This window comes from Octopus bimaculoides, chromosome 5, assembly GCF_001194135.2.
Source record: "Octopus bimaculoides isolate UCB-OBI-ISO-001 chromosome 5, ASM119413v2, whole genome shotgun sequence".
NCBI classification, from domain to species: Eukaryota; Metazoa; Mollusca; class Cephalopoda; order Octopoda; family Octopodidae; genus Octopus; species Octopus bimaculoides.
The window spans coordinates 15,556,803-15,569,116 of record NC_068985.1 but is presented as its reverse complement, the minus strand read 5'-3'; the positions used below and the strand labels follow the sequence as shown (position 1 = coordinate 15,569,116).

Genomic DNA, 12,314 nt, shown 5'->3' with positions numbered 1-12,314 from the left:
AACATTCAACGCTGAAAAGAGAAATCAGCGTTTCAACTCTAAAATACTACAATTAGCCGTCATTTTTGACGGAACGGGGCCAGCTGGTTTATTTTATAAAATCCTAGAGTGTATTGCAAACTTTCGTTCTTGAATTTTCTTAACTAATAAATGTCTGTTTTAAACAATGCTTTGATTGTTATTTCTAGCAACTCCTGTTGGTTTGTTTGTTCGTAGCTTTTAAATATTTAATTTGCTCGCAAATGTTTTAAATGTTAACTTCATTCGTGTATATTTTAATGCTTTTATTGTTCTTTCTAGCAATGTTTTGACATTTTGATGCCCCCCAACCCCAATGATGGAAGAGGCAGCGAACGCGCTGTTTTCTGATTGGCTGAAAATTCTGTTTTCTGAAAATTATCAAACTTTGAACACCTGTAACATTTTTGCAAAATTTTTCTAGAATAAATGAATAACAAATTCGGATTCAGCGTCAAAAATTCCATCTATGTGGTACATTAAAAGATGTGTTGAGCAGGTTGATGAAAGGTTGGAGGAGGTAACTAATTGGGATGTATAGGTAGTGAGAGTGGTAAGTATCTCTGATGTCTGTTCTGTGAGAAGTGATGACAGGGGGTAACTGTAATGTCTGTTGGGAGTGGTGCTAGAAGATAACTGTGATGACCCTTTCTCTCAGATTTTGTTTTTGGGTTTTTTTAATCTGTTTTAAAGCTTGGAGTGTGATCAACAGTAAAGGAAGATCTGCTTTAGATGCTGTTGAACAAGGATGCTCCATGTGTGAAAGATATCGACAGTGCAGCAAAAGTATTGGATATGGTGGAAGACCAGATGAAGCTGGAGAAACAACTCTTGATGCAATGATAATGGATGGGTAACTTGCCTTTATATTTCAACTAATATTCCTTTCTATGTATCAGTGTTGATAATATCATTTGTTACATGCATAAACAAACTGGAACTTAAATATTAGTCCCATGCATAAGATTTCATTATGATTGTCATGTGCATGATAATTACAGATTGTCACATGCCACCCCATGCAATTCATCACAATGTGTCTCAGCCTGAGGATAACTCATCTCAGTCTCTGTGGAGGTGAAAAAGATTAAGGGCTGCCTTTCCTCCTCTTTGATGCTAGGCTATTAATATATATATATATATAAGAGAGACAGAGATAGACAGAAACAAGGAAAATTCCCCTTGTATTTGAATTCTATGCAAATATTCTTTTAAAAAACATTTCATATAATTTTTCCAAAATTTAACTGTTTTCCATACTTAAAGTTGAAAAAGTCTCAATGACCAAAACTGGTACTGAAATGTTTTTTATAAAATTATTTTACCATTTTCTACTTTGACTTTTTTTTCCATATATATATATAGATATAAGATAGGCAACAAAATGCTTAATGGCACTTCGTCTGTCTTTACCTTCTAATTTCAAATTCTACTCAGGGTCAATATAAGTACCATTTGAACACTGGGGCCAATATAACTGACATACAGCCTTCTCCAAACTTACTGGCCTTGTGCCAAAAATTTGAAACCAGCATATATATATATATATAATACTATAATACCCAATAACAGAAGAATGTATTTGTTGGTTTGTTGATATGTCATGTGACCTACATGCTAGTAGTAGATTGTTGTTGTTGTTGCTACTACTGTTTCTATTGTTGATTGAGCCCAGTCAGCCCTGATTGAGCAAATCAATGATCAAAGGCATTCAATCTAAGAATATTCTGTCTTTTTCTTAGCACTGTAGAGAAACATGGCTCAGTGGTTATGAATTGCAATGTCACTACATAAAGAGACGTAACTCACACAGTCCCGTAAGGTAATTTTGCGCTTGCCACTGATATATCAGCGAATTTGTTACTGATAAACACACACACACACACACACACATTCATGCATGTGTATAATGGGATTCCACACATTTCCTGTTTTCTAAATTTCCCTCACAGTGTATTAATAAACTTGAATCATTGTTGAAAGGCTAGCTCAGTGGTTCTCGACCAGGGTTCATATGAACCCTTGTAGACCATATAAAATTTTGGAAGGTTCACTCAAGGAAAATAGTAAAGTGGGTCTGCAATAGTATTTTATGGCTCCATAAACAAATTTTTCTTTCGATGTATTTATTGCAAGTAACAGCTACATTTCTTTCTCTAACATTTTACATAGTTCAGCCTACACAAAGAAATGTGTGATAGACAAAATAGAAATTTTGAAAGAAGCATCCATAAAAGTCTGGTTGACCCCATCATATTCGATTGGCTATGGGGATCCACCAGAGTAAAATAGTGATCAAAGGGTTCATCATCATCATCCACTTTCCATGCTAGCATGGGTTGGACGATTTGACTGAGGACTGCCGAACCAGATGCTACACCAGACTCCAATCTGATCTGGCAGAGTTTTTACAGCTGGATGCCCTTCCTAACGCCAACCACTCTGAGAGTGTAGTGGGTGCTTTTTTACGTGCCATCGGCACGAAGGCCAGTCAGGCGGTACTGGCAACGGCCACGCTCGAAATGGTGTATTTTACGTGCCACCTGTACAGGAGCCAGTGCAGCAGTACTGGCAACAATCTCGCTCGAATGTCTTTTCACGTGCCACTGGCACAAGTGCCAGGAAAGCGACGTTAGTAACGATCACGCTCAAATGGTGCTATTTACGTGCCACCAGCACGGAAGCCATACATGACAAAAGAAATGTTTCAAAACCACAACTTTGGCCAAGATACTGTGCCATGCAATAGACCTGGAGCAAAATGAAATTCTTGATCATAAAACCATGCCCTTTTAATAAATACACAATTTATATATTTTTATCAATTTTGTAGAATCACTCATACTGCCGGAGCAGTCGGTGGCCTGAGAAGGGTGAAGCCAGCAATATCTGTGGCCCGTGCAGTGATGGAATATACTGACCATACACTGCTCGTTGGAGAAGGAGGTAAAGTTACTAAATAATAGAATCAGTGATGTTCTTTGTTTATCAGATATTTCATATTAATAATATTACAATGGTTGACCTGGTTTTTTTGTTTCCATTATTCAGTGGTATGTTTGCATTGATTTAGGAGACTTACGATTAAAGATTTTTCCAAGCACTATTAATTTCTTTGTTTACATATCTTGAAGATTAACAGCATATTTTGAAAATATATGCCTAGTAAAGCATTTGCATGTTTATAGACTTATTCACACTAAATATTCAATCAATAATTTTCACAAATATAGAATACTTGGTGACAAAAGTGATTAGAAGAGGGAAAAAAACCTTTTTTCAAAATATTATATCTAACTATATTTTATATGTATACTTTGTCCATTACAATTAATTAAAACAATAATTATTGTTGTTTAATTTGCTTTTGTTTTGGTTTTGTTGCAGCCACAGAATTTGCTCTTCAAATGGGCTTTCAAGAAACAGACTTGCATTCAAATGACTCAATAGCAATGTGGAACGATTGGCGTTCCGGTAACTGCCAACCGAACTTCTGGAAAGTAAGTGTCTTAGATCATGTATTACATATCAAACAGCTTTATTCCTGAAGAAATATACATGGCTGCTTGTCAAGTAGTTAAGTAGTTTGCTTTCCAACTACATTGTGTGGAGCTGAACCTGAACAGGTATAGAAACTTTACCAAAGCAAAGACTGAAACCTGGTGCAGCCCTCCAGCTTGCCGGCGCCTATCAAACTGTCCAACCCATGCCAGCATGGAAAACAGGATGATGAGGATGATGATGGTACATGTTTGCATGAGTAAAAGACTTCTGTGCAAATTCCTTCAAACAACTTCTACTCAGAAGCTATTGGTCAACCTGATGCTCCTCTATGCTGCACAATGCAATCAAACCTTGAACCACTCGGCTAGGATACAAATTTCTTAACCATGTAGACTTAACTCTACCTCTACACTGGGAATCATCATCATCATCATCATTTCACGTCAGTTTTCCATGCTGGCATGGGTTCGATGGTTTGACAGGAGCTGGCCATCTAAAGGGCTGTACAGGACCCATGTCTGTTTTGGCATGGTTTCAATGGTTGAATACCCTTCCTAACACCAACCACTTTACAGAATGTGCTGGATGCTCTTACACAGCACCAGCCGTGGTACATGGCAGGATGAAAGGCAAAGTTGACCTTGTCAGAATTTGAACTCAGAACGTAACGGCAGACGAAATACCACTAAGCATTTCGCCTGGCGTGCTAACGTTTCTGCCAGCTCGCCACGTTCTGTAATTATTTCTGTCCAGGGCATCACCTTTGCCTTTATAGCGATTGATTATAATGCTGCTACACCAATGATTGGGTATGACACCCTCATGGTCAACCTGATTAACTATATCACCAGGTAATATCCCACTCCACCAGAGATTAAAAAAAAAATATTAATTCCTATTACCAAACCAAATCTATCACATTGTTTCCTAACCTTTCTTAGTCCAGCACCCACTTAGATGTCCTGTCACACTGGCCAACCCTACCCCTTAAATATTCCATAAAGGCATTTAAATGCAGGTAAAGTTAAAATTGAATTCCAAGCACCCCATGAAATAAATTTAGATGTCCCACTTGGGTACTAGCACCCCAGATTGGAAAACATTTATCCATGGCTTTAGTTATAAATTATTGTTATATTTCTTCAACAGAATGTTAAACCAGATCCTAGAAAACACTGTGGACCTTACAAACCTGCCAATCATGATGACCCGCTTTACAAATTCCATGACCCACAAAATTCACCTGATATCTCCGAAACTAACCATGATACCATTGGTATGATTGTTGTTGATGCCAAAGGTAATGTTGCAGCAGGAACTTCAACGAATGGATTAGCTAACAAAATGCATGGGTTTGTAATCTTTCTTTTTCTTTGAATATATTCATGCTTGATCCTTTACTGCTGCTCTTTATCTCTGATTTCTTGGTTGTTTTTAGACATCAGTTGACTTAGTATTATCATTTTTAATCCAGTGAGTATTAAAACTTGAACTCATCATCATCGTCATCATTATTTAACATCCACTTTCAACACTGGCATGGGTTGGACAATTCAATAGGAACTGGCAAATCACTAGGCTGCATCAAACTTCAATATCTATTTTGATATTGTTTCTATGGCCACATGCCCTTCCTTACACCAACCCCTTTACAGAGTGTTCTGAGTGGTTTTAGCATGGTACCAACATTAGTGAGGTCACTAAGTAACTTGCCAGACAAGACCCCTTCAACTGAGGGCAGAGTAGTTTTGAGGGAGGTGGCTTTATGCTAAGTAATGAGATGCTAAAGTATGGTAGATGTCTTGCTGAAGAGAGGAGAAAGATGAATGCAATACTTACCAATGATTAATAATATTTCAATTATTTTTGATGCGTGGTACTTTATCAACAAAGTATAACCTTCACTATGCTTGCCAAGATAAATGTAACCTTTACTATACTTTTCTAGGCAAATGTACAAGCAGGTACAGTGCTTGGTAGAGAGAAATGAAATGGTTTAGAGAATAAATAACTCACATATTCCATCCACATCGAAAATGTCATTTATTTAAAATCCATCCACCAAAGTATGTCCAGCCTACCCAAAAGACAAAGGGAAATATTACCTTACTTGGAATCATTTGTGAGTTGGCAGCAGAAAGAGAATCTGACTTTAAAAAAATCTACTCCAACATTTGTTTAACTCATACAAGCATGGAAAAGATTGTTGCTGTTGTTGTTGTTAATAATACCTAGGAGCATTAAAAAAAAATAACTAGAAATGACTATATAATGAGAAGAAAATAGTTATTAATCAATAACCAATATTATTTTAGTTCAACAAGTTTTACTATTTTTGTGACAGCATCATCAACAAAGCATAAACTACACAGAACTTGGCAAAATAGTGATAAAAGAATCACTATGTAAATATTGTAGATTGTACACAGTTTTAGCATAGAATATTAGAATTCTTTTGACAGCAATGTTATTATTACAAAGTCTTGATAAGTAATTTATCTTCCAGTTCAAAGGTAAAAGATGTATTTAAATTTTTTACTTAGCAGAAGTCAGGGTGTTTTTGAGTTGTAGCTTCTAATGTTTAGACTCAAGTTAGCTTTAATCAGTGTTTGAGTTATGACCATCCTGTTTTACTTTTGCAAGAATAGTATACTCCAGACTATATTATTCAGTGTCTTTTATCTGATATAACTAAAGAATTGTGCCCCACTGAATTTGTTTCATCATATCAGGGGTGTGGCTGTGTGTTTGTTGTTATATAAAACAAGGAATGAGATAAAGGCATGATACAATACATTGAGACATATTAAGAATTTTTCTAAACTTCACTCATAGGTAAATGAAATATATAAATACATAGATTTAATAAAGAAGATAAACAAAAGATGAAACCGGTAAGGGCAATCCACCCACACATGGGCAACAAGAGTCTCTTGAGTTAGATCAGGACACCTCTATGACTCTGACCTCCTTTTACTTCCATTTACTCCAGAAACAGATATACAAAATTATCAATACCAAAGGAACCAATAAGTTGCTCAAGTGCCAAAATGGATGACAAAGAACTCATAACCTCCTGGGAACAAAGGTGTTACTGTTAATAAACTTTGAAAGTGGCCTGTATAAGTAGTCTACATTCCACATAGTTGAATTAGAATTGTAACAAGAATATTTAGCAATTGAATTCAAATCACTATATCCGATTCAAAAAAACAACCCAAGAATACAATTGTGATTCCCTAGAATTTTACCTACACCATCAAAAACATCTGACAATTCAAGACTTCACATGGAACTAGATCTAACAACAATTTCACCTTTGGCATGCTTTTTCTGAGCCAAAACACCACTATATATATTCCGTGCATTTTAGCCACTACCAACAGACAACAGTTAGCAGGCATCAGACTGAACATAGAAGATGGCAGTCAACAGACAGTTGCAAAAGCAGCAGCTGGCCTGGCTAGAGCACTGTCATCATCATCATCATCATCATCATCATCATCATCATCATCATCATCATTTAACGTCCGCTTTCCATGCTAGCATGGGTTGAACGATTTGACTGAGGACTGGTGCAACCGGATGGCTACACCAGACTCCAATCTGATTTGGCAGAGTTTCTACAGCTGGATGCCCTTCCTAACACCAACCACTCAGAGAGTGTAGTGGGTGCTGGGGGGTGTCACAATACAAAAACAATGGATGGACAGTGACAGCAATTCACATTCATCACCTAACACCAAGAAACTCACCACAGTGACTACTATGATATCTAATCCAAGAAAAATAACCTTCAAACTGTCTCAAGGTTTTGTCATTCAAAGTCACAACTATTTTTGTTTATCATAAGAATATTATGTTGTGTCAGGAGAGATACAAAAACGAAATAGGAATATTTTTTTAATCAAAAATCTCAAACAGATTTCACTGTTCTTTATCATAACAGAATAATTCAAAGCAGATCTTCATTTTCAGGAGAGTTGGTGATTCACCCATTGTTGGTGCTGGTGCTTACGTGGACAACGCAGTCGGTGGTGCTGTAGCTACAGGTAATGGAGATGTTTTGATGAGATTTTCACCAAGGTCAGTAAAATAATAACGCATATACTACTACTGTACACCTACTAATCAAAACTCTCATCTTCGTTAAGTTCACCTTGAAACTGTTCAGCTCCAGGTTTAGCTACCTAATTCCCTTATAGATGTCTGTATGTATCTTTGTGTCTGTGTTTCTCCCTCGTCACTGCTTGACAACTGCTGTTGGTTTATTTACATCCACATAACTTACTGGTTTGACAAAAAGAAACTGCTAGAATAAGTACCGGACTCATCAAAATTTTTTTTTTAAAGCACTGGGGGTCGATTCATTTGACAAAAATTTCTTCAAGGCAGTGTCTCATATTTTTGTTTGCACACTCAATTGTATCTATCAATCTGTCTTTCTGTGTGTGTATGTGTATATATATATATATATATATATATAATACACACACACACATATAGACATGTATGTATATGTGCATATTTATATCTATTATATAAGTGTGTTTGTGTGTTACTTATATATTCAAAAACTACTGCACCGATCCTAATGAAATTTGGAACACAAAATCCAAGCCTAGGGAGAAGGGTAATGCTGTGTGCTTCATACAATTTCGTGGACCAAAATTACTGAATGGATCCTTATGATATTTCGAGCTTAGATTCAAAGCATAAGGGTGGGTATAATGCAGTATGCTTGGTTTGAATATGAGGTGGCTTAAAGAGAGCTGAACCCCATGAAAATCCATAAATCTCTGATGATGATGAAATTTCAACCATAGATAATTGACATACATCAAGAAGTATTCCCAAAGTTTCCACTTCTCATGAGGATTCTAAGACCCCTAACGGCAGCCTTAACTCCTAAATTTTAGTCATTTTTTATGATCCAAAACTAGATTAAATGTATTGAATGGATCTTTATGAAATTTGGAAATTATATTCTATGCATAAGAACAGATGTAATGCAGTATATGTTTGAAAGTGAGGGGGCATAAATGAGGCCATAACCGCCATGAAAATTCATATATTTTTGCTGTTCATGAAATTTTAACCATAGATATTAGACACAAATGAAGTAATATTCCTAAAATTTCAACTTCTTAGGAGTTAGTAAGACCCCTTAATGGAGGCTTGACCCCTACAATTTAGTCATTTTTCCAAAGCCAAGATGAATACAATCGTACTCTTGGCAGCTATAGAGTCACCTGAGCATACAAGATGAGCGTTATTTGTAATTCAATGGTACCACACTGTAAGAGTTTTCTTTGAGATATACTTAGATTATGATTTCTGCAATGTGGTGCATAAATTGTCAAGCAAAGGAGAGGCATCTTTGCCTCCACCGATTCAGTTGCAAAGTGTTATTTTGAGTAAAGTTATTTGGTTGCAGACCTCCTTTGAGTCTTTTTATTATCACTGGGTCAGAGATAGTCCCCAGATGGTAACATTGATTTCAAGGCCTTCCCAGATAAATGACTGGTCATTCAAAGAGATTTATAGATTGCAAATTTATTCTGTCCAGTTACTTATCAGCATAGTGATCATTGGCAAACTCCAGACATGACACTTTCATTTCCTCTTAGCCTTCACGTCACACAGTTGTTAATATTTATTTCACTTGGGTCATGTCCTTCCAATTGTAATGCATCTTACAGCTGTGCCCATCACCTGTATGGTGAGGAATCCTACATTGGGGAGTGGTAACAACTATGGTAGGGTAGCTGACTGCTTATTGTGATCATTCGCCTCTTGATTTCTTGTAGCATTGCTCTCTTTTACAAATCCAGTGAACATTCATATATTTCAGATTTCAAAGAAATTTGAACAATAGATATAAGACCCAAGTTAAAAAAGATTCCCAACAATTCAACTTCTCTGGTTGGCTTCAAGAAACTAAACCCCACCCATACACACACACAATAGGGGCCTTAACTCCCACATTTTAGAGCTCCATCTGCTCCATTTTTCAGGAGCGAAAACCTTTCAACAGGTTTCATAAGATTTGGATTTTGGAATCTGGGCATAAAGATGAGTAGTATAGGATAAATACGTCATGATTAGAATTTTTGCTAGGGTGTGTAAAGAGGGAAAGAACCCTCATTAAAATTCTTCATCTGCAATTTTGATGAAATTCGAATCAAAAATATTCCAGTTCATTAGAGAAAATATAAAAGAAAAGTCTAATTCTTCAATTCCATGTGACACAAGCAAAGCCAGGTATCTCTGCTAGTATATATATATATATACAATGGGCTTCTTTCAGCTTCCATCTACCAAATCCACCCACAAGGCTTTGGTTGGCCTGAAGCTGTAGTAAAAGACACTTGCCCAAGGTGTCACACAGTGGTACTGAACTCAGAATCATCTGGCTGGGAAGCAAGCCTCTTACCACACAGCCACACCTGTGCCAGTTACCAGGGGGAAAAGAAACAAGTTTATCTGACAGCTCAATGTATTTCAACATAACTATTGTTCATAATGCACCCAATGTTTCTTTTTCCATTTTGTTCTTTCAGTTTCCATACTGTTCTCTTGATGCAAGAGGGTTTAAGTCCAAGAGAAGCAACGAGAAAGGCTTTGATTCCCATAATCAAGAAATACCCAAATTTTCGTGGAGCTCTTGTAGCTGCTACCATCACTGGTGAATATGGTGGGTATGATTAGAAGAATGAGACACTCAGAGGCACAGCCATTTGCACATGCACATGCACACGTGTAAACATACACACTCACATACATAAACAGATGCACATACAGCCACAAGTGTACATATACATGTACATACAAATACTTATACACACATATACAAGTGTTTTGGAAAAAGAAATGAACAGAATATGATAAGATACACACACTAACATATACATACACCCGTGCATGCACACACACACTCGTATTCACTCACACACAAACATACATATACACACGTGCAAACACACACTCACAGATGCATACAAGTGCATATTCAGCCATACTCACATGTGCATACACTCACACAAGACACGGCTATATATAAGCATTCACAAATGAGTCTGCAGGGCAGTCTCTATGTCAGCAAACATTTACAAGTATTAAATCATTGCCAGAAAGTCCTCAAAAAATTGTTTGCTTTTCTTGTTTCTCCCTCCAGGTGCAGCCTGTCATAATTTTGGTGGATCGGTTGACTACACAGTTACAAATCCTTCATTGGAAAACTCAACTGTTTTCAAAATAATATGTTCTAAACATTTCAAATTTTGACTCAACTCAACATTTACCAATACGCATTTACCTACAAGAGATGTTCCAAAAGAAAATTCAGCAATGACATTGGTGAAGATGAGAACATCAACTAACCACACATTTTAATCATGAGGAAAGAAGCAGAAGGATGGTGTTAATATCTTATAAAACAAGTGAAATAAATGTATTATTCTTTTGTTATTTCTGTGTGCTTTTTCAACGTTGGCCATAGATTTATTGAAGCTGGCCATCATCTTGCTGATCACTTCTGTGAACAACTATTAAACATTTACAATAAATACCAAATACTTCCCAGGCCTGCTACTTGGTTTGTAACATTTCACTATGACCCTCCTTTCAGTTTGTGTATTCACCTTACACAATAGTTTGTTCTACACTCACAAGCACAGAGGAAAGCATTACTAGGAACTTCCTCCCCAACAAGCATGAATGAATGCCTCTCATTCTCTAGGTTGACTTCCCTTTCTTCAACATATTTGCAGTTTGGCAACCCCTATTATATGATGAAATATACAAAGGGGTGCAGAAAAATTCCTAGGTTTAAGGGTATCACAAAAGCCTGGTTGGAGGCCCAACTTTTACAGTTCTTTTACAGGGTAAAGAAAAACTAATGGACCACTGCAATAGGTGTGAATCCAAAAGGAGAATATGTTGAATAAAATCGTAATTAACTGATTTTCCTGTATTTTACCCAAAGTCAAGAATTGTTCAGCATCCCCTCATACATATATAACAAACTTCTGCACAGTTTTTGTCTAATAAATTGGATTTGCAAGGTCTTTCCTTTTTCTTTTATGCCACTCAATATCTGAATTTGTAAAACTATCCAACCCATGCAAGCATAGGAAACCTAAGTTAAATATTTAAAAAATAAACTAACACTGGCCTAGGCATTCTGAAGAAAAAATTTAGTTTTAAAAACAAGCATAAATTACATTGTATCTTTGGGTTTACAAAAAGTTCCAGAGGTGAATGTGAAGTTATCAACATCATCATCATCATGTAAAATTCCCTCTAGAGAGCAGAAGAAATTCTACATCTTCATCCATGGAATGATACTCAAGGGCCCGGGAACAGGGGGTGCACCTGCACCCCCTAGAATTTTCAGGGGGTGCAAGATCAAAATTTGCACCCCCTACATAATCTTACCAGTTGCAGAAAAAAGGTGTCTAAAATCTATCGGTATAAAATGCTGAAGTTCGATCTCGTTTCAAAACAAAGAAAAAAATAAATATATAAATAAATAAAAGTGATGAAGCTAGCATAACATTCCCTAGGGAGTTCTGAAGGCAAGTAGCGTCAAAACACAAAAAAGTAAGTGACAATAACAACAGTAGCAGCAACAATAGCAACAACAAAACCAGCATGTATGGTTAGTTTTGAATATATAGCATTACTTGAATTATTGAAGACAGCTCCCACCCAGTTTCTGCCTGTCAATACTTCTTTCCATCTTTTAGTACCACTCCCAAATTCTTTGTAATTGGTGTTGCTAAAGACTT

General features: G+C 36.5%; 1 protein-coding gene across 1 annotated transcript in view; it reads left to right on the top strand.

Annotated features, from left to right (window-relative positions):
• Positions 1 to 10,992, top strand: part of LOC106869679 (N(4)-(Beta-N-acetylglucosaminyl)-L-asparaginase) — a 16,782-nt gene extending 5,790 nt beyond the window's left edge. Inside the window, exons 2-8 of the mRNA XM_014915506.2 lie at positions 712 to 871; positions 2,852 to 2,964; positions 3,406 to 3,518; positions 4,672 to 4,874; positions 7,501 to 7,608; positions 10,086 to 10,219; positions 10,700 to 10,992. Coding sequence (XP_014770992.1) covers positions 712 to 871; positions 2,852 to 2,964; positions 3,406 to 3,518; positions 4,672 to 4,874; positions 7,501 to 7,608; positions 10,086 to 10,219; positions 10,700 to 10,809 — 941 coding nt within the window. The 3' untranslated portion in view covers positions 10,810 to 10,992. The remainder of the gene's footprint in view (positions 1 to 711; positions 872 to 2,851; positions 2,965 to 3,405; positions 3,519 to 4,671; positions 4,875 to 7,500; positions 7,609 to 10,085; positions 10,220 to 10,699) is intronic.
• Positions 10,993 to 12,314: the final 1,322 nt, after the last annotated feature.